We start from the raw sequence: 25,598 nt of genomic DNA, 5'->3' as shown, positions 1-25,598 counted from the left end.
TCACAGACTGTGAAAAGAAATTTCACAGACTCCCACAGACTGGGAGGAGATATTTGTAATATATATACTGGGCAAAGGACTTATACCCAGAATATGTAAGGAACTCTTACAGATCACTAAGATAAGACAACTCTCTGCAAATGGGCCAAAGACTTGAACAGACACTTCACTAAAAGGGCATCACATGGCCAATAGCATATAAAAAGTTGCTCGACATCACTAATCATCAGATAAATGTAAATTTAAATCATAATGAAATACACTCCCATTTTTTTAAATTAAAAAGACCAATAATACCAATATTGGCAAGGATGTGGAGCAACTGGAAGTCTCATATCACTGGTTGGTATACAAATTGTTATACCACTTGAGTAAGCTCTTTGGCAGTATATTTAAAGCTTAATGTGTATATATTCTGTGATCCTGCAGTTCCAATCCTGAGTATAAATCCAACATAAAAGACATGTCTATGTAGGCCTGGAGGTACAAAGCTTCAGTTATGCCCTATGAATAAGCTCTGAGGATCTAATGTACAGCATGGGGCCTATAAGTAATAATACTATATTATGTACCTGAAATTTGCAAAGGGAATTGATCTTAAGCATTTGTGCTACACATACACACACATTATCTATGCGAGGTAATCTACGTTAATTAAGTTGGTTGTGACAATCATTTTACAATGTGTATCAAAACATCGTGTATTACACCTTAAATATACACAGTTTTTATTTTTCAACTACATCCCAATGAAGTTAGAAAAAGGAGCTAGTTTGTAACAGCTTCATTCAGGATAGACAAACACATTTTTTTTTATTATGTTATGTTAGTCACCATACAGTACATTATTAGTTTTTGATGTATTGTTCCATGATTCATTGTTTGTGTATAACACCCAGTGCTCCATGCAATACATGGATACAATACCTATCACCAGGCTAACCCATCCACCCACACCCCTGCCCTCTAAAACCCTCAGTTTGTTTCCCAGAGTCCATAGTCTCTCATGGTTCCTCTTCCCCTCTGATTTCTACCCCCACTTCATTTTTCCCTTCCTTCTCCTGATATCCTCCATGCTATTCCTTATGTTCCACAAATAAGTGAAACCGTATGATAATTGACTTTTTTTGCTTGACTTACTTCACTCAGCATAATCTCCTCCAGTTCCATCCATGTTGATGCAAAAGTTGAGTAATCATCCTTTCTGATGGCTGAGTAATATCCCATTGAATATATGGACCACATCTTCTTTATCCATTTGAGGATAGACAAAAACTTGATGTAACTCAAACATCCACTAGTAGAATGAGTATATAAATTGCTGAATATTTACATAATTAAATAATATACAATGGAAAAGAATGAGCTGTTGTTACATGCAACAGAATGGATGAATATTATAGATACACTCTTAAGTGAAAGAAGCCAGATGCAAAAATGCACATCCATGTAATTCATCTACATCAAGTTCAAACCCTGGAAAATTAATATATGGCGACTGAGGTTGGAATAGTGTTCACCCTTGAGGGACACTGAGTGCAAACGGGCATGAGGAAGCTGGAGATGTTCTACATCTTCAGCTGGTTGGCAGGCACATGGGTGTACACATATGTAGAAAGTCATCATTGTGTACACACCAGTTTTGTGCATGCTACTGAATTTATACCTCAAAAAGTGAGAAAAAATCAGTCCATCTATCCTGATTTCATGTCCAATAATAGAATCACTGTGACTAGCCCTACAAGCAGGCATACTGAAATCCTATCTCATCAACGTTCCAGGAGACCTCCCCCTCCCCCAGAGAGCTCATGAGATCTTGGCAGAAACTGTTATTTCAGGCTGGGATGCAAGGAGAGGAATAGGGAAATACTGCATCTGGAAGGTAACCTTTTTCTCCACCACCCAGTAGAGGATCAGTACAAGCTCCATAATTTTTTTTTAAGATTTTATTTATTTATTTGACAGAGATCACAAGTAGGCAGAGAGGCAGGCAGAGAGAGAGAGGAGGAAGCAGGCTCCCTGCCGAGCAGAGAGCCTGATGTGGAGCTCGATCCCAGGACCCCGGGATCATGACCTGAGCCGAAGGCAGAGGCTTTAACCCACTGAGCCACCCAGGCGCCCCCATAAATGTTTTTGATAAATAACAACAGCTACTATTTGATATAAACAACACTTAACACACAGTTTGCATCGGACACTGCACTATTAGCTTCCATGTTCCTATTTAGTACTTATACAAGCCTAGAAAGCTGCTCTATCTTTAGTCTTGTCATACAGGTGAGGAAAGAGATTTATGGAGGATTGGTTAAGTTCATCGCCCAAGGCCTTACAGATAGGTGGCGAGTTGAGATCCCAACCCAGATAGATCTGAGTTTAGAACCTGGACTCTAGGCCTCTTGCTATGGGACGAGTGGGTGGTGTCCAAGCCCCTCTTGCATGTTATATAACATACGCGACATTTCCATTTCAAGCGGGGCCGAAGCTATCGCGGGTGCCCGCCTTGGCGACGGACGCCTTGAGGCCCGCGGTCCCACTAACCGCACACATGTGGTAACTGCGCCGGCCCTTTCCCCGATGGCCTCCAGGCAATCTGCTGGGGGAAAGAGGAAGGCTCCCTTGGCTCAGAAACCGTAAGTTTTTTTTTCAGACTTCGAAACACACGTCGGAGGTAGGTGTCGGGGTTTCATTCCCCAGTCCCGGAGAGAACCAACGCGAAAATCCCCAGAGAAGCAAAAGAAAAAAAGCAGGCCTGCGAGGGAGCTGGACGGAGATGGGAAGAGCTTGGGAAGAAGAGTTATATGATTGCAATGGCAGAAGAGCCTAGCGGAAAGTAGAGTCCCAGTAACTCCGAAGTTGGCGCGGGGTGGGGGTTGGGGGGGTGGTGTCAACCCAGCCCCTCTCTGTTACGCCTGCGCAGTGTTACCTCCTTGAGCACCCCCGCCCTTTCCCGCCGCGGAAGGTTTACTCGTCTCTCGGCAACCATTCACCCCAGGAGCCAATCAGAGGGCACCTTTTGCCCTGCCCTCGCCGTCAGCGCCCAGGCGGAAGGATCCCGTGGGCGCTGGCTCCGCCCCACCCCGCCCCTCGCTCCCCTGGGAGGGAAGGCTTGGGGCGGGGGTTGGGGGGGTGGGGGCGTGGTCATAGCCGTATAAGAACGGAGGGGGCGGCGGCGGGACCGCTCACTCGGTGCCGCTGCCTGGGGGCTGTAGTGACCGCGCCGCTCCTGCTGGGGGCTGCCCACGCCAAGGACCTGCCTCTGTCCTCTCCTCTTCCGCCTCCCAGGTGAGTCCTCCGCCCCCTCCCCTGAAGGTGCTAAGATGCGGCGGCCCCAGAGAGCCGCGCGCTCTGCCTTCGGGGGTATGTCTCCGCCGAGCGGAGCTCACGTCCTCTCAGAGCCGGGTGGGGAGCCAGAGGGGAGGTACGCACAGGTGCCGGGCCGCGGTGCTCCCTTCCCTTCCCGCGGCGACACCCCCACACGCATCCCCCGCCCCCGAGGGCCAGGCGAGATGCCCCGAGAGGGAGCTACAACTTTCCAGAGACTTCGGCTGGGGCTTGGCAAACTTGGGCGAGTTCCTGCTCCGCGCGTCCCGCGGGGCTGCGCGCTGGCCGGCGCGGGCGGAGCGGCAGAAGAGCGAGTGATGGGGGCCTTCGGCCCGGTCCCGGACTGACCGCGCCCCCGCCGCTTCTTCCTTGCTTGCGCTCCCGCGGGCACGCACACCTCCGCAGGCCAGCGGAGCCCGAATTCGAATGCGGCGGTTTCGGGAGACGCAGTTGGAGACGCAGCGGTCAGGGGCTCCTATAAGGCCGGGGAGGGGAGGGGCGCTTCCTCGGCTCGGCGCCAAGCCCTGGGTTTTGAGGTCAGGGCGGGGATCCCCAACTTTCTGTGGACTCACACTAGACTGTGGACACCGTAGCTGCAAAGTGGTCCAAGCGAGTGACTTCCGCGCGCTGCACTGCTCTTGGAAACTTCTTGGGAATACAGTGCCCGGTTCCTCCCCCTTTAGGAATGAAACTGGCTTACCGTGTAGACTAAAAGCCTTGACAGTGAGTTGGCTGGGCTAACGGTGCCGCGGGTGGCTGCCCTACGTCTCAGAGGTGGGAGGGGAGGAGGAGGAGGGTGACGAACCTGACCGGTACAGGTTGGTAGCCTGTACCCCTAAACACAGGACGCAGATAGGAGAGAAAACAAAACTGCGCTACCTCAAGTAAGGGAGGACTTCCGGAGTTTCTCTGGAGAAGGAGAGCTCGCCCATCCCGGCTAGAACCAACTGATAGATAAGGCTGGACCTCGCGGGAGGGATCAGATCAGTCCTCTTTCCCTCTTTTCTCCTGGAAAAAAGGCTTCTGCAGGGCTAAGTCCCTGTCTTAGGTAGCAATCTGCTACCTTTTAAACTTTTTTTTTTTTTTTTTTTAATGGAGTTGTAACATGCAAGCCATGGAGTGCTTTACAGTTCTCTTATTACAGTCAGCGTTTATCAAGACTGTTGTAATCATCGGTATTGTGACAGTTGGTATTCAGGATATTTGGTAGATGGGTCAGGAACCTGAACCTCCCCAAGAAATAAAGTAAAGATTATTAAATTCTTCTAAAGTAGACTCCAGGCTTGGCCCAGCTGCCCTTCAAGGGGGTGGGGAGGGGTGGAGGATGAGAGTGGCCATTGTTGGCTACACTAACATTTCCACGGGAGTAACTTGGCAAGGAAGCCCACAAGGAAGCAAGCCAGGCAGCCTGGGGCTGCTTGGGTGTGTGGGGTGGGGGGAAGAGGGTAGGAGCGCTTACCAAGAACTGTGCTGTGTCTTAAATCCCCAAAGGTATTATTGAGGGAGTGAGACCCACTCATGAGACCCTGCCATGGAAGGGGGTGGGTGGGGACTAGAGAATGCTGACTTTTCTCTTCGCTTTCAGGGAGGCAGTCTGGCTGGACCAGCAGGGGTTCTGTCCTTTGACATTCTTGTTTGTGAAGATGGAAAACTTAATATCTCTGGAGTCAAGCTTTTACTTGAGATAACTGAAACCTTGTGTCTTAAGGTATATCCATGTCTTTAGACTACATTTATACTCAATAAGGACTTTTTTAGAGAGAAGGCTTGGTATATTATATATAATTGTTCAGGTAGCTGTAGGGTGAGTCTCAGTAACATAATGTGAAAGTGAAGTTAAAAAAAAAAGCCCCACTTTTTTTTTCCTCCTCTTAGCCAGGAGGCCTCTAAATTGTTACCCAAAACAATGGTCCCTCATTTCATGACAGTGTCTGTACCTAGAGCTTACTGCTGTACTCTCTATGTGGGGTTTCTTCCACAATACCTCCCTTGCATCCAGAGATTAAGGTGGGGTATCTCTGAAGGTAAGGGCGTGGATCTTGCCTGTTTGTCAGATGGAGTGTGACTTAGCCGACCACCAGCGGATCTCCCTCATTGGTTTGCTCACCTGTGCTATGAGTCCAGCAGCCCACGGAGATCCCATCCTGGGTTATAGAACCCCTCACCCTTGCATTTCCCAGTATGCCCCACTTAGCCTACAGCCTCCAGTGTTCAAGGCCAGGGCAAATTGCACACATCTTGCACTACCCATCAAAGAACAGAGAAGTCCTCGTACTTCTGAAAATCCAAGGAACTGCCTAGCCATAAAGATAATGCAGAGTGGACTGTGGTGCCCTTGTTCTCCCAGTGCTGGTAATCGGACACATTTGCTACAAAGTTAGAAAATGACATGGTTTTTTAAACTGCTCAAGTAAGTAGTACCTTGTCTTCATCTTTCATTTCTGATCTATTGTGCGCCTGGGACAGGTCACCAGAGAATGACAAGCCAAGAGCTCTGAGTGGTAAATCTTTTTTGTATTCCCAAGAGAAGTTGTGGAAGCCCAAGCCTAGTTTCATGAATTTAAGCTAAACTTGGGTTGTTGTTTGAGTTTCTTGGTCTCGTGCCAGATCTCTGGGCTGTGTGCGTTACTGTGTGTGTGTGTGTGTGTGTTTAGGGGTTAAAGGGAAGAAAGGCAGAATCTGAGGGGTTACTGATGAAACATTACTCTGGTTTGATAAGGTCTGTTGCTTTTTTTGTGATGTCACTGACGTACACAGGGCAATACAGAAAAATGTGTTGTGCCATCCTGGTGTTTTGGCCATGGCCCGGCAAGCTGGCATAAGCTATATTATGATGAGGCAGCTTACGTGTTTAAACAAGCCAGTTGGGTCCGGCAGTAGAGCTGATCTCTTGTGATGCTTCCCAGACTTCTGGTCGCAAGCCTTTTGATCCTTTGACTGCATGCATTAGAAAGAAGCTCATATTTGGAATTTAAGTGGTTTAGATGAAACCTCTTTGCATAACCCAGCTATGTAGGAAAGAGCCTTATGAACTGTTTAGAATCAATAGACTTTGTACAGCTGGGCCCCTCTAGGCTGCCCTAGAACTGTTTGCAGAACTTCTTGGAACAACAGGGAAAAAGGAATATGAAGAAGTAATTGCCGATGTTAAGTTACTCCATGTTGGAGATTTTTTTAGTCTCGGCGGAGCCTTTTGGAGGCTTGGTCACTAAGCTGCATCAAGTATTGACCTCTTGGATGACTGTGATTGAGTCAGTAGTTAAGTGCTTCCCAGGCAGCAGTTGGTGCCAGGTGCCGAGGAGGCCAAGGCAGTGAGTGGTATGTAAAAAGGCCCGTGGAAGCACTCTGGAGCCGGGACAGCTTCCTAACGTGTGGGCAGTCGGGTTTTGCTTGTTTGTCTTAGTCTTCCTGTGAGCCCCAGGAAGGCAGGGCTCGGTGCTCCCTGCTGAATCCCTGGCGCCCTGAGCGGGGCCTGGGGCACAGAAGGTGCTCCTGTGAATTGGATACAGTTCTCTGCTGGCTTCAGCTGCCAGTCCTCTGAGCAAGGGAAGTCTCCTTTAGGTGGATTCATTCTGGTGGGCCTAAAAGCCTGGGAGCTTTTTGGCTGGGAAGGTCCCAGCCTAAGATGTCGGCTGTTTTCTGGGCCTTTTTCTAAATGGTGGCCTCCGTTTGGTAGGTCTGGAGCCGAGGGGCCGAGCCTGCAAATTGGCCAGCAGCTGAAGCTCCTTAAGCCCAGCTCCAGCCCTGCTCTCTTCCAGCATTCCCCATCCTGCTCTTCCTGCCCCTCCACTCCAACCCCAGCCTCACATGGCTCGCTCAGCCTTTCTCTCTCCAGTTCACTCAGCTGCTGGTTCTGCTGATCTTTTATCTTTTTCGCTTTTTGTTTCCCACTGCCATCACTGACCTGGTTCAGGGGCCTGTTGACAGCAGCTCCATGAGAGCAGCACGGGGCTCTTCTCCTGCCCCTGGCCAATTCCACATCCCATGCCCCTTAAACACCACCTGAAGAACTCCCGGAAACTGCCCATCCCTCCAGAAGCCAAGCTTCTTTTCAGGACCTGTCCCCTTCAAGACCTTCTCTTCATTCTCTACCTCCCCTGGACGAGTCTTCCTGACCACCTTCCTTTGCCTCACAAAATTCATACTCAAATGTTGGCACAAATCACTGCTCTTCCTTCCTTACCAGACTAGGTTTTGACCCAGCTTTACATCCTTCTGAGGTCACCCCATCTGCAGGTCCCCCATATCTCATTACCTATCTCCTTTTTTTGTTTTAAAAATTTTATTTATTTGACAGAAAGTGAGATATCACAAGTAGGCAGAGAGGCACACAGAAGGAAGGGGGAAGTAGGCTCCCCACTGAGCAGAGAGCCCAACGAAGGGCTCAATCCTAGGACCCTGAGATCATGACCCCAGCCAAAGGCAGAGGCTTAACCCACTGAGCCACCCAGGCGCCCCTAATTACCCACCTCTTCACGGTTCTGCCATGTACCTTGTTTTCTGTTTCTACTTTCAAATCTTCCAGTGGATGAACACACAAAGTCCCATATCTGTCTCCATATTCACTCTCTGTGGGCCCATTTTGAGAAGAAAATCATCCACAAGTCTTGAACTGCATCCACTCCCTCATGTTGCCGTGTGGTTCTCTCCCCTGGCTTAGCCTTACCCGACGAGGGTGGGAGAAAGGGTCATCCTCCCCCTTGCCTGGCTGTCTGCACCCTACCCCCAAACACACCCTGTTTATCCCTGACTTGTGCCTATGGCCAAGGAGGTGGGCACTGCAGCCGATGGACCCTGTGTGGTCTTGGCCAGTCAGGGCTCTCACATGGAGGCAGTGGCCAGGTGCCGTGGTAGGAAGAATGCAGATCCAGGAGGAGAGATGAAGTGGACATAGAGTGAGCGTGTACCCCGAGTCCAGGCCCTGGTTGGGCTTGCTCAGCTGGGACCTAGTGTCCCAGGGCTCTCCTGGTCTCTAGCTTCCCTCCTCCCTGCCTCTGTGGCCGTCTTGGGCTGTGAGGATATGCCCCCACCTCTTCAGGCTTTGGTTTCCTCATTGTTATAAGGCCAGTGGACTGGTGCCATCCAGGAGAAATAGGAGAGTCCCAGTTAAATTCCTAGCAGTTATCCCATTGAAGAGTAAAAATAAACAGGTGAAACTCATTTTAATAATCTTATTTAAGCCCTCATAGCAAATGTTAGCCTCTCCTATATAATCAATATAACAAAAGGATTAAGGAGATACTTCGCTTTTTCTTTTCTCCCCCTCCTACTGAGTTCTTGAAATCCAGAGTGTATTCCATGTTCACAGCATGTCTCCATGGTCTCAGTGTGGACTTGGCCCGTGTCGAGTGCTTAAGGGCCATGCGAAGCTTGTGGCTACAGTACTAGCATGGGTCCAGACCAGCTGCCCAGTGGCTCACTCTGCGGTTCTGATTCTGCGTGAGTGGGAGGCAAGCGTTAGTGGCAGCAGGTTATGGAAGAAGAGCATGAGTCTGGGCAGAGGTCTTTGTCTCTTGCTTACTGACGGGTCGTCAGCTCCTAAAACAGCAACGGGAACATAGTAGGGACTCAGATATCAGAAAGATCGAAAGGAAATTCTGTCATTGTGACCAACTTACTGCTAAGCATTCACCCTGTGAGTCAGGCCTGCCACTAAAACACAGGATATTTGATTCCTTTTCTGGTGCTCACTCTTACGTTTTTCTCTACTTTCATAGAGCATAATCACCAGGTAATAGAATTTCAAAGAATTGCAGATGAAATCTTTTGACACCGGCAGGGGGCCAGGGCTCAAGCAACTTATCAACAATTAAAATATATCAACAACTGAAATTTGAACATGCAAGAAGAAGAAACTTTCAAGTAACAGGTGTCTGTGAGCTGCCAAATGACAGCAACGCATGACTTGGCATGCTAATTTCGTGATAATTATTCCTAGAGGACCGAATCTGTGACCTGCACAGCTCTACACATGTAGGAATACCAAACACAGGGAGACTTGGCTGCCCTGGCGCAGCTGGTACAGAAATAGGACAGAAATAGGTACCTCATGGTCTTGCCCCTTCACTTAGACATATGTGACTGGGGTGTGTGTGTGTGTGTCTCAAGTGTGATAAGTGCTATACTTGAGCTTGGCCCTTTCCTGATAAGGCCCAGGGATGCTGCTAGGGATGGGACAGCAAGCTGAGGCCCGCCTTGTGGACATCTGATGCCTGCTCCAAGTTCTAAGCCAGAGGGTTAGGTGGTATGTGACCCTTGATAGACCCTGGGGGCCGGCAGCCCTTAGACCCTGTGGACTGTACGGAAATTTAGCCATCCTTACAGTAAATACCCTCCTAGGAATCGTTCTATTTTTCTCAGTCTCGTCAGTCTCAAAAATGGTGGGGGCCGGCTCTGACGATCTCTTTACATGAGTCAGACCAGTAACATCTCTGATTTAGAAAGAGGTTATTTCGTAGGAGGAAGTGGGGCACCAAATTGCAACAGGGATTCTTTCCAGTTCAAGTGGTGTATGTAGCACTTAATATTGCTGACACTCTGGAAAAATCAGGACTTCAGTGCTTAGCTTCCATCTAAAGATGCCCGTGTGGTGACCTGGTTAATGTTTACACTTGCGACGATTTCAAGGTATTCCTTTAAGCTTGTGTACTTCTGCGGTGCCCCGTTACGGCATCTGGGCCCATGTTTTGATTCTGTTTCATGCTGTTTGGCAGCCCCAGCATGAGCTCTTCCAGTGTTATCTCTCCAGCCACACTTGCTCAAGCATCCTATTTTGAAAGACGAGAAAGTGTTTTCTGTTTGGAGTTCTTGCAGGGCGGGTGTCTGCGGACAGAGCCCAATCTCTGATAACCATTAAGACTGTCTGTGGGCATCCGTGGGAAGTGAGAACTGGGGAGGGCCCCTTGAACTCAAAGCTGGCTGCAAAGCCTGGCGGCCCTGGGTTCTGGTGGCCCGCTTCTGCTTCAATCCGGGGTATCCCGTTCCTTCAGCTACCGTGGCAACCCAGCTGCCATGGGAATCACACCAGGTTTAGGGGCTGTGGCGCATGTGGTTATTCAGTGGCCGGGACACTCCTGATAACCCTGAGAAAATAGCTTGAGACCTCCAGCTGGACGTTCCCAAGCAGAGAGTAGGAACAGGCCAGCTGTGGGATCTCTGGTGTCACTGACTCAGGACTGTCTTCTTTGGGCAGAGCTCTGTGGCACGGTGCTGTTGTTTCTTTGAACGGAGGCAGAGTGTATTTGCGGGTGTTAGAAAAAGCTAACATGCAATATATGTTATTGGCCTTTTAATAAACAAGGCATTATTTAATCTGGTTCTATTGCCCTGGGCTGCCTGCTAATGCAAACTCTCGCATGGACATTCATGTGAAACTTAGATGTGTGTCTCCGTTATCCATACCATTTTCATACGTTTGGAGGCAGGGGAGTCTCCAGAATGTGGCCTCCTCCCTGGCGTGGGGGCTGGGCCCTGGCGAGGGGCTGACTGCTGGCAGACAGAGCCTTCCTCAGGCTGCCCCCTGGTCCTCTGTAACTCCTGGCCTTCCCCATGCATTCGAGGATGGAGGGAGGACTTCTCTCCAGAAAGCCACATCTAGATTGGAGCCTGGTCTTTCTCCTTGCTGCCCACTGGTCTGCTCCTGCATTTATCAAGTCCCTGGTCCTGCTGGGTGCCCAGTTTGTTTCTCGAGGACATAGGCATCTCAAGGGCCAAACTCTGTGCCATCGGGTAGCAGGTGTGCAGGCTCGGGTTGAGCATGTGCGTGTTTGTCAGGCTGTGCCAGGCGGTCCTGTGTTCGGCTCTGTTCCAGCTCCCTTTCCCGAGCCCGCCTGAGGGGTGCCCATCCCTGCTTGCAAGCTTACCTACCTTCTTTCTGCAGTCCCAGTTGGGTTATCAGTTTCTAGGATCTAGAAAGCTGCCCTCTTGTCTGCAGAGTGTCCTGTTCTGTTGCTTTATCAGCAGATCAACACTGCCGATCTTCCAGCCAGCAAAGCGCATCCCTGCAGCTGTCCCCGCACTCTCTGAGAACCGCTGCCTGGCAGCCTGGCTGGCATCCAGCCACTCCGTCCAAGGGAGCAACCTGGGCCTTCACCTTCCAGCCCTTGCTCTTTTAAAACAAACCCGAGCGTAATGAGCATTTCTGTACAAAATTACCTTCCATTCTGCTGGATTCCAGCCAGATCCAGCTATGGATCCTCGAAGCCATGATAATCCTGAGGGGGAGGGTCTCTGTGCTAACAGCTGTGAGGTACTCACGCTTGGGACTGCTTCTGCCTTGCCTCCGGCACCTGCCATCTAGCCTGCCTCACTTGGGGGCCTTAGCGCATCTAGCCACCTGCCTTCCTATCCCGCCATCCTATAAAAAACCTCCTTACCTTTCGGGGCGCCTGGGTGGCTCAGTGGGTTAAAGCCTCTGCCTTCGGCTCAGGTCATGATCCCAGGGTCCTGGGATTGAGCCCCGCATCAGGTTCTCTGCTCAGCAGGGAGCCTGCTTCCTCCTCTCTCTCTGTCTGCCTCTCTGCCTACTTGTGATCTCTGTCTGTCAAATAAACAAATAAAATCTTTAAAAAAAAAAAAAAAAAAAACCTCCTTACCTTTCACCTCTTTCCCTCCACTTATTGCTGGCTAGTTTTTACAACTACCAGAGCAGCTAGCTTCTCTTCCAACACACCCCAACACTTGCACCCAAACTATCCACCCCCTAGAAAGCCCTTCAGTCCCATTTGTGCCACTTCCCAGCAGGGCATCCTTGGACAGTTAACAACCTCTTTGTTCCCCAGTACCCTTTCCTGTCAAGCAGGGATAATAGTAGCATTGGTTGATCCAGGTAAAGCTGGATCAGATAGAGTTTGGTGGTTCATGTTAGGGCCCCTGGCTAGACCTTGAGTCACATTTGGTCTGTCCCCTCAGGAAGAGGGCCTGGAGGGCTAGGAACCTGCTGGCACCTGCTGGAGCTTCTGAGGTAGGCAGGCATTGGTTTCTGAGTAGATAGTGTTGGTAAGATGTTTATGTTATGAAACAGCCGATGTGCCTCCCCATTGAGAACTAGGATTTCCCAAACCATGGGCAATGAATTGCCTTTTCTGGTGCTTCTCTGAGAGGCACCTCTAAAGACACCTTGGGCGTCCTCGAGGATGAACGCTGACTCATGTCCTTTGCTCAGCTGGAATCTTCTCTAACGTGGGCTGTGAAGGGTGATTGGTTCAAGCTTTGCTGCTCTCCCTGTATGTGATGGGGATAAAGTGTCACTGTTATGGGGTAACTTTCTCCTTTTTCTGGGTAGGACAAATACAGTCTCTGTTTTAGAGGAGATCACTGTCGTCGCAGCAAGAACTGGTGATCTCAGGGCACCTGGGGCTTGTGACAGGAGACTCTGCCCTCTCCCCTCCTCCCACCCTGCCAGTGGCCGAGCGAGTTCGGTGGGAACTGTTGCCAGTTCCAAGTGTTTGAAATTGGCTCCAGAGTTGAGGATCCAGGGGTCAATTCACTTATATCTTTTCTGATCCTTATTCCTTAATTTGTGCAAAAGGGACAGTTGTAGCTTCCTCAGAGTGCTTGTGAGGATGAAACGGGAATGGACGTGAAGGGGCTTATGCTATATACCCTTTCTTTTGCACACACATCTGCACCTTCATTTTACCAGAACAGTAAGGCCCAGAGTTGTGGCTCTCATTCACCTGGGTTGCTGAAAGAATTGGTAGGCTCGAAGAGTATGGTGTGTGTGTCACCCTCCTTCACTTCTGCTTAAACTCTCCAGGTTTTTATGTGCAATAAGTAGTTTTTTCCCCCGCTGAAAATGCCCTCTGTGGGATACTGGAAGGGGAAGACTTTGTGTGGAAGATGCCTGCCTCAGGTGCGTGGGTCCCCTGTCAGCCCAGAGCTAGGGACAGCAAGTGTCTTTGTTGTGGATACACACCACCTGTAGTCTGTCACCAGGCTTAATCCATTGCCCACGGCTGGGTCTCTTACCTTGAGCCTCAGAAGTGTTCCTAGGAAAGTCCAGGCTTTTGAGGTAACATCCAGTAACCGTAAAAGGAAATGTCATCAAAGGAATGTTGAAATGTGTTCGAGTTTCTTTTGTATTCTTAAACCCCAGCAGAGTCAGAGGAAGAGGGTGGTGCTCAGTTGTCTCTGGAGAGGATGGAGGGCTGCCACAGCTGAGAGCCTCCGTTCACACCTCAGCATTTCCATGAAAGCTCTGGGACAGTAGCTTCTAGAGCTTTCTTGTGAAATACCGCAGACTGAGACTTACATACACATTGTCCTTAACTTCGCAGGTGGACATTTCCACAGGTACTGAGAACTCTTTGGACAGTGTCTATATCTAATACCTGGCACAAATAGGAATCAGTGTTGATCTGACCTAAGCCCTTGACCTTAAGATCCAGAAGTATTACATGGGCTCTTCAAGCTCATCTTCAGCTTGTCTGCCTGTCTGTCCAGCTGGCCCACCTTGAGTCCCCTCATGCTTTCATAGCCTCTGTCACTCTTATTTCTGGGCTCTAGACAAGCTAAGAAGCAGGACCAGAAATAGCTTTCTCTTTCTCTTTCTTTCTTTTTTTTTTTTTTTTTTCTATTTTCTTTTCAGTTAGGGCTTAATCATAGGTTTTCAGATCAACCTGCCTTTGAGGGCCTCGGTCCCAGGCCATGGGAATCAAAGGTAAGTTAGACGTGAACTTGTCCTTAGGGAGCATGGTTTATTCTTCTTTGGGCTTGGTCAGTCTTTTCTTCTCCCCTTTTTCTGCCATTCCTGCAAACCTGTCTTCTTTCAATGTGCACATTCTAGCCTTCTGCTGAGGCCAGATGATAGAAGAAAAGGGAATTCAGGGGGCACCTGCAGTGGTTAGTCGTCATGAGTCCAACTTTTTAGGAGATTAAATACTTGAGCTGAGTAGACAGATGGTCATCCTCACTTGTAAAATGGTGCCTGAATTTCCAAATCAGTAAGAAATCCTGGTTCCTACCTTGCCCAGTTTCTGCTGTGCAAAATAAAATGAATCCACTTGTCAGGCAGTTAAAGGAAAATCAAACACTAGTTTGAATTTACCAGGCTTCACATTAATTTTGTTTTCTAGTCATCATTTTGTTACTTCTGCTAACTAGAATTTGTCTTTGACCTGGGCCTTTCTTGAGTTGAGAATGTGTTCCACAGGATTCTTTTATATGCAGATTATAACGTTGTTGATCTCAAGTGGTTAATTAAAACTCCAACTGTTACACTAAGCTCTGGTGTGTTATCTAAGCCCTCAGGGCCTATGACTTGGATTTATTCTAGCAATACCAGTGTTTGTTGGAGTCACTAAAAAAAAATATGTACTCTTGATATTTGGAATTGTTTGGATGGGCGAGAGAGAACAAAGAATTCCTTTGTAATCATCATCAGTAACTTATTTGGGGCCCTTCTAATGGGCTAAGCGCTATGAACCCAGCCTAAATTTGAGCCTTCAGTAGCTTGAGCTCTTCCATATCTAAGACATAGTAAACTGGAAGAATTAAGAACTATACGACAAGATTTCTCATTTGTCATGTTCTACAACATGCTTTTATATGAGCTACCTTTTTCTAAAAGTGAACTCAATTGTTCATATGATTATCAGAAGGAGTTGGTACCCAAGAGGCCAAACACAGGCATCCTAGGTTCCTGGTGAAGTGCTGACTGCATTTATTAAGTTTTTTGCAATTGTAGCCAGTTATCAACATATCAGCACCACGAGGGTCACTACCATATGTCTGAACTGAGAAATAGCCATTCCTATAAACCTACAAAAAACCACTTTGGGATAACAAACATAGGGTCTAGATTAGACGGATTATCCGTTATTTTCAAAGTCTGGAGGATTTTTGACAGACAGTGGACATATTTTATTAAACAGTAGAGAAGTAGAAACTTGACCAAAAGCCATTCTAGGGGAAAAACAGGGACCAGTCCCTCCTCCCCGCCTACCCCCTAGAGATCCACATGGAAGTCTCAGAGGGGAAGCTTCTATGTTTATTTGATTTGGGGACAAAGAGTTGGGGGGGAGTGATAGGAAAGGCATTGAAAGAACTAAATAAGGCAGCAGATGAGTTAGAAGGCTTGTGGAGGGGAGGTTTTCAGACATGTTTCATAAGATTTTAACTATTTTCAATTAATATTAATATAGGTTCTCAATTCAGAAAGGATAATGTAAGTTTCCTTTGTCCCATCTCCCAGTCTAGAGGGGGTATTTGGTATAGGTTGAAATACTTGTGTTTCCTTCCAGAAATCTGTATAAATGTACAAGCATGGGTTTGTGCTTTTACACAAGCAGTGTTGGTTTTCTATGAATAAATCTCGATTAGCATTTCCCATTCTCACAGATAGAGAGCTGCCTCCATTCTTTGGGACAACTCCATGCAATCGTATACTGTTGTACACATGCATTAAGTCATTCACCTTTCACCGATGACTCTGTAGCTTTACAAATAATTCTCCAGTGACTAGCTGTGTGCATACTTGCAAGTATACCTGGAGGATAAAATCAGAAGTAGACTTCTTCAAAGTAGAATTGATATAAAGAGTACATTCACTTAAAATTGAGAGTCCCACACTGTTCTTTAGAGAGAACCCATGGGCAGTGTGCCAACGGGTGTCTGCTTCTTGATCGCTGCCATTCTGATAGGTAAGAATGATTCGGTGAAGTTTTAATATGCACATCCCTTAAGGTAAGGTTGAATGTGTTATGTATCTGAGCCACTGTTCATATATTTTTCCCCTTCTTCTGTTGGGATGCTGGTCTTTCTGACTTGTAGGAGCTCATTCTTCATTATTAAGATAAGTACTTTGCCTCATGCTACAAATAGTTTCCTAGTGTTGTCTTTCTGCCTTCTTTATGGTATTTTTACCATGTAGATATTTTTATTTTTCTGTATCAAAAGTTTGACTTTTATGTTTTATGTGATTCAGAAAAGACTGCCTGCTCTTCATTTGTATATATAAATTCCATGTTTCCCCAGGACTCTTAGGGTTTTTCCTCTTATGCTTAAGTCTTTAATTCATTCATCTAGATCTTAGTTTGGCACAAGACAAGGAGCCGTCTTGTTTATTTTTTTAAATGGAGATCACTATCTACATGTCTAAACTTTTTGTCTCTACTATTTTGAAATGCCTCCATTATTATATATGAAATCCCCCATGTATTAGATTTTATTTCTAGATTTTAAAAATTCTGTTCCAACAGTCTGTCTTTTTGTACCAATACCATGCTGTTTCAATTATTTTGGCTTCATAATATCTCTTATGGGGCTAATATGTACATCATTCTTGTTTCTCATAACTTTTCTGGCCATTCCTGCCCTTCCTCCCATATGAACCTTACAGATTTTCAATCTAAAACAGATTCTAACTTTGAACCTACTACAAGTTTAGAGATTCGAAAATATATGAAAGGTCTTGTGCTCTGGTCATCTTCTCGCCCCACTCCATCCCTGGAGAAGGAATGATAGCTTCCATCACATTCTCACTGGTATTAAATGTTCCTCCTCTAAGAACTACTGTTCTAAAGGTGGGAATAGTTCTGACTTTAATTTTTTTTTCCTGACTTTAATTTTAAAACTTTTTTTTTCCCTTCACAACTCCTTTATTTTTTTTTTAAAGATTTTATTTATTTATTTGACAGAGAGAGAGAGATCACAAGTAGGCAGAGAGGCCGGCAGAGAGAGGGGGAAGCAGGCACCCTGCTGAGTAGAGAGCCTGACGCGGGGCTCAATCCCAGGACCCTGAGATCATGACCGGAGCTGAAGGCAGAGGCTTAACCCACTGAGCCACCCAGGCACCCCTCTCACAACTCCTTAAAAAAAAAAAAAAAGATATGAGTCAAAAGTCATTCCTATAGTTATTTTCTTCTGCAGCGTTACTGAGGTTCTTCCGAGAGATACTCCTAAAATTAATTGTTCTTTCTCTTCCAAGTATTGATTCAATTGCTACTGCTCTGTCACTGTGACTTCTCACACCTGTATTGTAAATACGAGATTTGGTAGCATAATGTCAGGTGGTACACAGGGAGAGAAGGTTGTGTTCTTATGGGGAGATCAACATGCCTGATAGAAAGCTGTGTCACTGAATCATAGATAGTTTAGTTGTATCTCAAGACAAAGCTAGAGCCATACCTCTTTGCAGTCATTGGGACTTAATTGTGCAGTGCCCTGTGTAATAGGCACAGTGTACCGTATGTTGATCATAAAAGGGCCTACAAAGAACCAAATGTACATAGAGCACATTAAAAAGATGTTCTAAGTCTGACTTGAAGCCAAATGCTCGCCACAGTGAGCATGAAGTATTCTGCCACAAATTTTGCTTGTTATCCTTACCCTAGGCATGCTTTGGTAGAATGATCTAGAGAGCCTAGAGCTTTTTAACACTGTCCAAACAGGTTTGAAAGGAAACTTATCTGCCCCTTGGCAAGCATTTTTCCATAGCAAGCATGGGAGGGCTCAGCCCAAGATTGTTCTTCCTAGAGCCTACTGGGATCATGTGACCACCCTTCCTGTTGCTGGCCAAGCACATTCATCCCTTCAGCCTCCCTAAAGGGAGCCTGTGCTCTTGCTTGAGGGGTACCTGATGGCCATACTGGACAGTTTGCTAGGTCTTGGTTGCACGTTGCCTTCTGGCCCTCAATCCCAGCCCAGAGCTCATGTTGCCTTTGTGTCAGCTTATGTCCCCTCTTCATGTGTTCACTTATGAGTGAACTCTTCTGTGGCCTTCTTGTTCACCCTAATCAAGGGACACTCCTTTCTTCTACCTTTTATATTCCATTTTCTTTGTACCACACACTGCCTTTTATTGCTACATTGTGTTCTCACCCACTTTCTTAACTTCCAGCTCCTAGAAAGCTTGTCTGGGGATGTCCAGTGGTGCCCCCCAACACTGACTGACAACCATCACCATCACTGTGAGCGATTATGTCAGGCGAGGATCTCTGGGAGCAGTGCAAAACTTAAAACCCGAGTTGGAACCGCAGGATGGTGATGGGGGTTGTGTGTTCAAGGGCAGCGGTTTCCAAACAGTGGAACTGCAGTAGTGGTTGGGGATGGGTTTTGTGTGTGCCTAGCCAGTCAGGAAGGCTGGCTAGCGGCAAGACTCTGTGCTCACACCAAAGTGTGAGGATAGCACCTTGACATTTTATTTTGGCTCTTAACATCTGTCTAGCTCATGTTTGACCCACGTGGATCCACAAGCACCTTGACTTTCTAATACGGCAGTGTTTGTTTTTACATATTAGGATTTCCAGGGATCTGTTGTATTTTATTTTCTGAAACGTATCACTTGGTTGAAAATTACTTCGGTAGCTATGGCTCTGGCAAGTGAAGTGTGAGACGGGATGTTTTTCTCCTAGTACTGAGAGCTCTCTTGATTGTCCTTAGGTAGCCTTGAGGTGTACTAGATTTCAAAATACAGTGAAAAGATCGCACTGCCCTGAGGAAGTTTTCCATGTCCCATGGAGGGCCCTCTTTGCTGGCAGAACTGTTGCACCACAGAGCTGACCCACGCCTGTGTTGCCAGGAATCCTGTCATCCAGACGGCTCCCTGGTGTCCCACTCTGGATACTGGAGGTGCTAGTTACAGCACCGACTGCTCCCATGAGGGAAAAGGACGTGGGGTTCTTACTAACAAGATATTAGTGCACCTGGTCTAGCAGGACTGTTCTGACTTCCTGTGCTCAGTGTGGTTGTGGCCCAGAGCTGAATCTTCCGGTCTTCATGGGGTGAAGAAAGTCTTTTCCTGGGAGGGGGGCACGGGGTGTGTGTCTTGTGTTCAGGCTGTCGGGGTGGTAGCTTAGGTATCAGCCAGTTCAAGATGTAGGTAGGCATGCAAAGGCAGGAGAGGTAATTCTGTGAAGAATGAGAATTAGCCAGACTGCTAGGCCTTCTATTGAGGAAAGTGTGTAGGTTACTTTGTTTTAGAAATCTGTGTACTTCCTTTCACACGAACCACCCTCTTGCAGACAAAACAATCAAAACAAAGAAGCCGGCCCCACATTAAACAAAATTTCGAAGCAGAGGGTGGGTTTCTGTGTATGTCGTCCTCCCTCCATGCACAAAGCCTCTCCCATCTGTGAGCTGTACCCCTCACAGCAGCACCCAACCATGGGCGCCCGTTGTCGCTTTGGGTGGGAAAATGGTCAGAGAGCCTAGAGCATCTGCCCTGGTGCTTGGCCGTGTACGAGTGAGTCCTAACTCTGTTTCTCGCCCCCTCACTTTCAGTTTCGCTGCAAGCACGCCCCCCAAGATGGCAGAGGAGAGCAGCAGTACCAGGGACTGCATGTCCTTCAGCGTGCTCAACTGGGATCAGGTGAGCCGGCTGCATGAGGTCCTGACCGAGGTCGTCCCCATCCACGGACGAGGCAACTTTCCAACCTTGGAGATAACACTGAAGGACATCGTCCAGACCGTGCGCAGCCGGCTGGAGGAGGCGGGCATCAGAGTGCAGGACGTCCGGCTGAATGGCTCCGCGGCGGGCCACGTCCTGGTCAAAGACAACGGCCTGGGTTGCAAAGACCTGGACCTGATCTTTCACGTGGCTCTTCCCACAGAGGCCGAATTTCAGCTGGTCAGGGATGTGGTGCTGTGCTCTCTTCTGAACTTCCTGCCGGAGGGCGTGAACAAGCTCAAAATCAGCCCGGTCACTCTGAAGGAGGCGTACGTGCAGAAGCTGGTTAAGGTGTGCACGGACACAGACCGCTGGAGCCTGATCTCCCTCTCCAACAAGAACGGCAGGAACGTGGAGCTCAAGTTTGTCGACTCCATCCGGCGCCAGTTTGAGTTCAGCGTGGACTCTTTTCAGATCATTCTGGACTCCCTGCTCTTCTTCTATGACTGCTCCAACAGCCCCATCTCTGAGCACGTCCACCCCACGGTGATCGGGGAGAGCATGTACGGGGACTTCGAGGAAGCCTTTGACCACCTGCAGAACAGACTGATTGCCACCAAGAACCCCGAAGAGATCAGGGGCGGGGGACTGCTCAAGTACAGCAACCTCCTGGTGCGGGACTTCCGGCCCACGGACCAGGAAGAGATCAAAACTCTCGAGCGTTACATGTGCTCCAGGTTCTTCATCGACTTCCCAGACATCCTCGAACAGCAAAGGAAGCTGGAGACCTACCTTCAAAACCACTTTGCCGAGGAAGAGAGGAGCAAGTATGACTACCTCATGATCCTTCGCAGGGTTGTGAACGAGAGCACCGTGTGCCTTATGGGGCACGAGCGGAGGCAGACCCTGAACCTCATCTCCCTCCTGGCCTTGCGCGTGCTGGCGGAACAAAACATCATCCCCAACGCCACCAACGTCACCTGTTACTACCAGCCAGCTCCCTATGTCAGTGACGGCAACTTCAACAACTACTACGTGGCCCACCCTCCAGTCACCTACAGTCAGCCGTACCCTACCTGGCTGCCCTGTAACTAAGCTTGAGACCTGAGGGCTTCCACAGTGGGAACCCCTATAGGGCAAAGGCTCTCAGGGAAGGGAGCCTCCTTCTAGGTGTAGGTGTTTGGCTTTTAAAGGGGAACTCAGCTCTGATTCTGCTCTTTTTTTCTTTGTGCACCCATTGGAATGGGTCTACAGTCTATCATGAGCCAACCCTGAAGGGACCCGTTATTCCAGTGCCACTTTGGAAAATGCTATAGGAAGGACGACCTCTCCACATCTTTCCAGGATAGACACTAACACGCCATGTCCCCAACACATGCACGGGGAGATTGGAGCTCCGTGCACTAATGGAATCTGGGAGAAAGCTTGGGCAGTGTCTCTTCTCACTCAAGCCTAGAGTAGGCTCTGTTGGCCCTCACACGGGATTCTCAGCTGTTCTATGAGAGTTGTGGTTGCAGTCTATTTTCTTGTACCGATTTTAGCCAGGCAGCAAATGGACATGAGAGTGGTCTCGTGACTTCATTTTTGTTCAAGGGACTGAATTGCTTATGTTTATCCCCTGTTAGCAGAGCTGAGGGTTTCTTTCCTGAACAAACCAAAGCTGGTAGCTGGAGAATTGAGATCTGGTTGACAGTGGTTTATGGTTTAGATGCTGTGCTCTCACGATTCCTCGTGAGATATTGCTGAGGAAAAAAAAAAAATGACCTGTGCTTGAAATGTAACTTGAAAACAAAATAAAATGTGGAACATAATGTTGAAGCAGAATTGTGGTGGTGGTGGCAGGGTGGGGGAGGGGGTGATTGTAAATAGGAAATGTGAATGTTCAGTTTTTGTTTTTTTTTTTTTCTTTAAGGAATTCTTATTGAATGACACTTTCCCTCCCCTTCCCTTAGCAGCTCATCACTTTAGTTTTGCTCTTCCTAAGACTGAGGATTGTGCTGAGTCTAGAGTCCTAGTAGTAGCCGATGTGAGAGGGTCTTCCCATGTTTTAATTGGAAACCTGTTTTGGTCACATTCCCAGTATGACAAGCTGTTTTTCTGGAGTACCGTGGCTGATTCTTTTTTGTTTGTTTTTATTTTTTCTTCAAAAAATAGTGATTTCTTCTCCAGGCTGTTTTTGGGCTGCAGATGAATTCAGGATTTTCAGTAGAAAGGAATGACCTGTGGAATGACCTGCTATTGTGGGCAGAGTTCTCTGGCTCACGATTGGTTTAGAATTGAACCCGCTGTCCCTGTGCTGTGTGCGAGGTGGAGGGTTAGGGCTCATTTGGGCTTGGTGTGCACTGGAGCTGCCAGGGCTCCTTGAATGATTAATTCTGGGGGATTTGGGGAAGTAAATGGAGAATGGTCTTCTTTATTCTGGTAGACTTGACCATACTTGTGTCTGTTGTGCACTTTAGAAGGAAAACAGTGTTAATCTCCAGTCCAAAGCAAGCTTGGTAAATGGGAGAGTTCTAGGCTACTGCTTTCCCAGTCATTCAGATAAGGAATTTTTTGTGTTTTGAAACTTTTCTGGGATCTCTTAGGAAGCATTGCTCTAGGGTATTGAGGGCAAAGGAACTCAGTATGGCCAGCCAGCTTGGTCTATAAAGTGATTTCGTCAAATCCATGCTCCTGATTTTGTCCTTTCTCCCGTGGCCAGAAAAACCCCAAGCCCTGAGTGATTGCTTTCCTGTTTCCTTGCTTTATGCAATGAAGATACCTTAAAAAAGAAAGGCTTGGCAGAAAACAAGTGGTTTCCCTTTTTCTGAAGATGGTATTTTCAGGGTTTTTTTGGGAATGTGAGGTCTTGGGTCTCTTCAAAGCAGATAGGGCGTGACTGAACCTCAGGGTCCAGCTGGTATCTGTGTTGTGTTACATTAGGTGAATAGAAACCACTTCTGTGTGTAAGTGACCGGCTCCGGTTTGCCTGTGAACCGTAGTTACATTTGAATGCTCTGGCTTTGAGTCTAGGCTAGTTCCATCCTGAGGGGGTGCCCAGCATGCTTCAGGGTTAAAAGGGGGGAATGAAGAATGAACCCTAACTTGAAAAACTATATACTCATCCATAACATTAAAAGGCTGCCATTGTGGTCTAAGGGCAACATCTTTGTGCAAAAATGACAGATCTGATTAACCAAAACTTTGAGATGTGATGAAGCCACCAACATAAGCACTTGCTAACAGAAGTCAGTATTGCTCCTACTAGAAGGCTTGAGGATCAGGGTGATGAGGCTCCAGATGACGATAGAATCAGAACCACATCAAGTAATTAAATTTCCACTTTGCCCTTGGAGTTTTTTCTGCTTTTATAGATATATATATATGTGTGTTTTTTTGTTTTTTGTTTTTTTTTTTCTTTTGCTGTTACTAGTCATCCTCTGAGGATGAAGGGAAGCCCAGAAATGGTTAGAAATTCCCAGTCAACCCCCTACCCTCCTACTCCCCACATCAGTTCTTTACCACCATTGCACCATGACCATCTTAGTGCAATCTGTTCACCTGAAGTTCTTAGCCCTGCCATTTGGGAGTTTGAAAGTAGACACGTGTTCTAGAATGTTCTACTACATCAGGGTAAAAAGCTGCACTGACCAAAGCTGAGCTTTTAAAACATCACCCTGGTCCAGTGGTGTCTCTACCTGCTCTGCAAGGCCTTTGCCGGCCTCAGAACAGATTGGATAACCTTGAATTTCAGGTGTTTGGAAATTCCAGCTGAAACCTGCCTTTCATGCTGCTCACACAAGAACCAGGTCCCCTGAACTGGTACTGAGACCTGTGGTTCCTCTTTTTTGTGTGTTGAGTAACATGAAACTTGGCAGTGGTCAAGGGCACTAAAGTTCAAGTACAAATTCTAATATAAATCTAAGCAGTCTCATTTGCTTCAGGACTCTGAAGTTCTCTAATGCTTTCTGCAAGTATGCAGCTTGTTTTCCTGGCCTGCTTCTTGGAATCCATTTGACCGGCAGTGAGATTAAAACAGTACCGTTTCCCCTCATGTTGGCAGAAAGGCACAGCCTGAATTCCTGGCCTTAGGCTTCAGTCTCACCCTTACATTTTACTTTGGCAGTAAGGCACGATTCCTCACTCAACTTCAGCTCTGAAACTAAACTCTCTATCACAGACACCTTCCAAAGAGGGTTCCTGCTAAGTCCATGTGGGCTGGGGCTTGGCCCACACCTGGGAGCACCTGGCAGCTGGGGAGGATCGGGGAGGAAAGATGCTGGGGCCCTGCTGTGTGCTGACAGATGTGGTTTGGTGTTTGAGTTCTCCCCTCTCCGCCCCCCACCTGATTTTTTTCCCCAGGGATTTGAGTCACTGCAAGCTGTGTATAAACCCATGTTTTGTGGTGACATATTAATAATCACATCGCATTAATAATCACAGTGCCCCGAATCTGCTTATCCTTCTGCCTCCCTTCGAGCACTAGCTCTTTCCCTTCATGGTAGGTTGGGATTTTAACTAGCACTGCTTTGTTAACTTTGGGAAATGGTGCCACTTGAGAGCGACTTCCTCAGTTTAGGAATACCTTCTTTCTAGTGAACTTGCTGGTACTGCTGCCTGGTTTCGGGATGCTCCTAGATTCTGGGCTCAGATATATTGCTAGTTAACCACCTGTGGGAAGAGACCCTGTAGCTCCCCAGGGCCATGATTTCCTGGGTATCAGACTGGGGCTCTCTCTGAAGGAGAACTCTTCGGTTGGATTCTGTAAGGTGAAGGACTCCCGTTTGCCAGGGTTGGAGTCCGATCCTTAATCTGGCAGAGACCAGGATGTCGCAGCTCATTCTGGAACCTACCCAAGTTTAGCCAATTACTTTCAGAGGACCAAGGGAGGATGGCTTTTAAAAGACCTGGCAACTTTTCAGGATTACTTGTGGAGACTCCTGAAGGTGAGGATCAGGAAAGAAAATGTGTTTTTGTTTTTGTTTTGTTTTGGTGAGTTTTCAATCTTGTTTACCTATCACTTTTTCAAAAATAGTTTAAGTGTAAGCTAAAGAAAATGCTTGGAGGTTTGCCTAGGCTGGTGAGAGTTGGTAAAAATTGTCATGTGTGTTTGCATAGGAAGGTGAGAAGATGGTGCACTAAAGAGGAAGTCGTTAAATAACATGGATATGTGGGCGTTTTAAAACTCAAGTCATCTGGTCTCCACCCCTCCCCCAAAGGATTCAAAAAAATAGCTGCTTTAGGAAAATTAAGAGTATTTATCCAGTCATTTCCAAATTAATAAAGATGAAAAGTAAGATACTCATTAGACTGAATTGGAAACATTTTGTTTTTCTCGATTTGCCTTTGAAATACAAATTTCTTAGTGATGCCTACAATATGTGAGGCTTCCTCTTTGGTGTGATGTCACTGACCTTCTTATGTGATGAAGGTGAAATCACTTGTCAATGCAAACTGTATTAGAAGTTGATGAAATAAAGCTTTGAGTTTGAGAAATAAAGATATATTAAAAAGAAAAAAAAAACAAAACCCAAAACCTCGCCTGTTATGGTCATTTCTCCATGTCTCCTCAACAGTGAACTCGTTTTAGGTTTCAGGAAACATTTTTCATGGTGGGGTTGGGGAGGGGTCAGTTAATAACATTCTCAGCCTTAGATATTTCTCTGAGAGATGGTGCTTTCTCTGGGGGAAGAGGTGTGTGCTCACCTTAAGGACCGTAATTCCCTTCACATCTGGGCTCTTCTCCAAGGTGCCCGACTGATTTAAACTGAGCTGGATTTATTGACCCCAGTCTCTTGGCTAATGCCTACATCAGGGGTATAGTCCTGGAATCTGCCTTCGCTGGCGTCTTGTTTGATTTGGCATTAAAGACTAGGTTCTCTTGACCTTGATCTTGGCCCCAAACCCATTTTCAATAAGAGAACCACAATAACTCAGCCTTCCTATATCCAACCGCTACCATGGCTTCTTC

At 47.2% G+C, this 25,598-nt stretch overlaps 1 protein-coding gene across 1 annotated transcript; it reads left to right on the top strand.

Moving 5' to 3' along the window:
- Positions 1-3,183: 3,183 nt before the first annotated feature.
- TENT5C (terminal nucleotidyltransferase 5C) lies at positions 3,184-25,129 on the top strand. The gene is made up of 2 exons (XM_080801158.1): positions 3,184-3,282; positions 19,543-25,129. The coding sequence occupies exon 2, from the start codon at positions 19,568-19,570 to the stop codon at positions 20,741-20,743; it is 1,176 nt and encodes a 391-aa protein (XP_080657284.1). The 5' UTR covers positions 3,184-3,282; positions 19,543-19,567; the 3' UTR covers positions 20,744-25,129.
- Positions 25,130-25,598: the final 469 nt, after the last annotated feature.

This window comes from Martes martes (genome assembly GCF_963455335.1).
Source record: "Martes martes genome assembly, chromosome: 4".
NCBI lineage: Eukaryota > Metazoa > Chordata > Mammalia > Carnivora > Mustelidae > Martes > Martes martes.
The sequence above is the reverse complement of the archived record's forward strand: the minus strand, read 5'-3'. Positions and strand labels throughout refer to the sequence as shown.

Coding starts and splice junctions, on each gene's coding strand:
- TENT5C (XM_080801158.1), top strand. CDS start 19,568: ATGGCAGAGGAGAGCAGCAGTACCAGGGACTGCATGTCCTTCAGCGTG.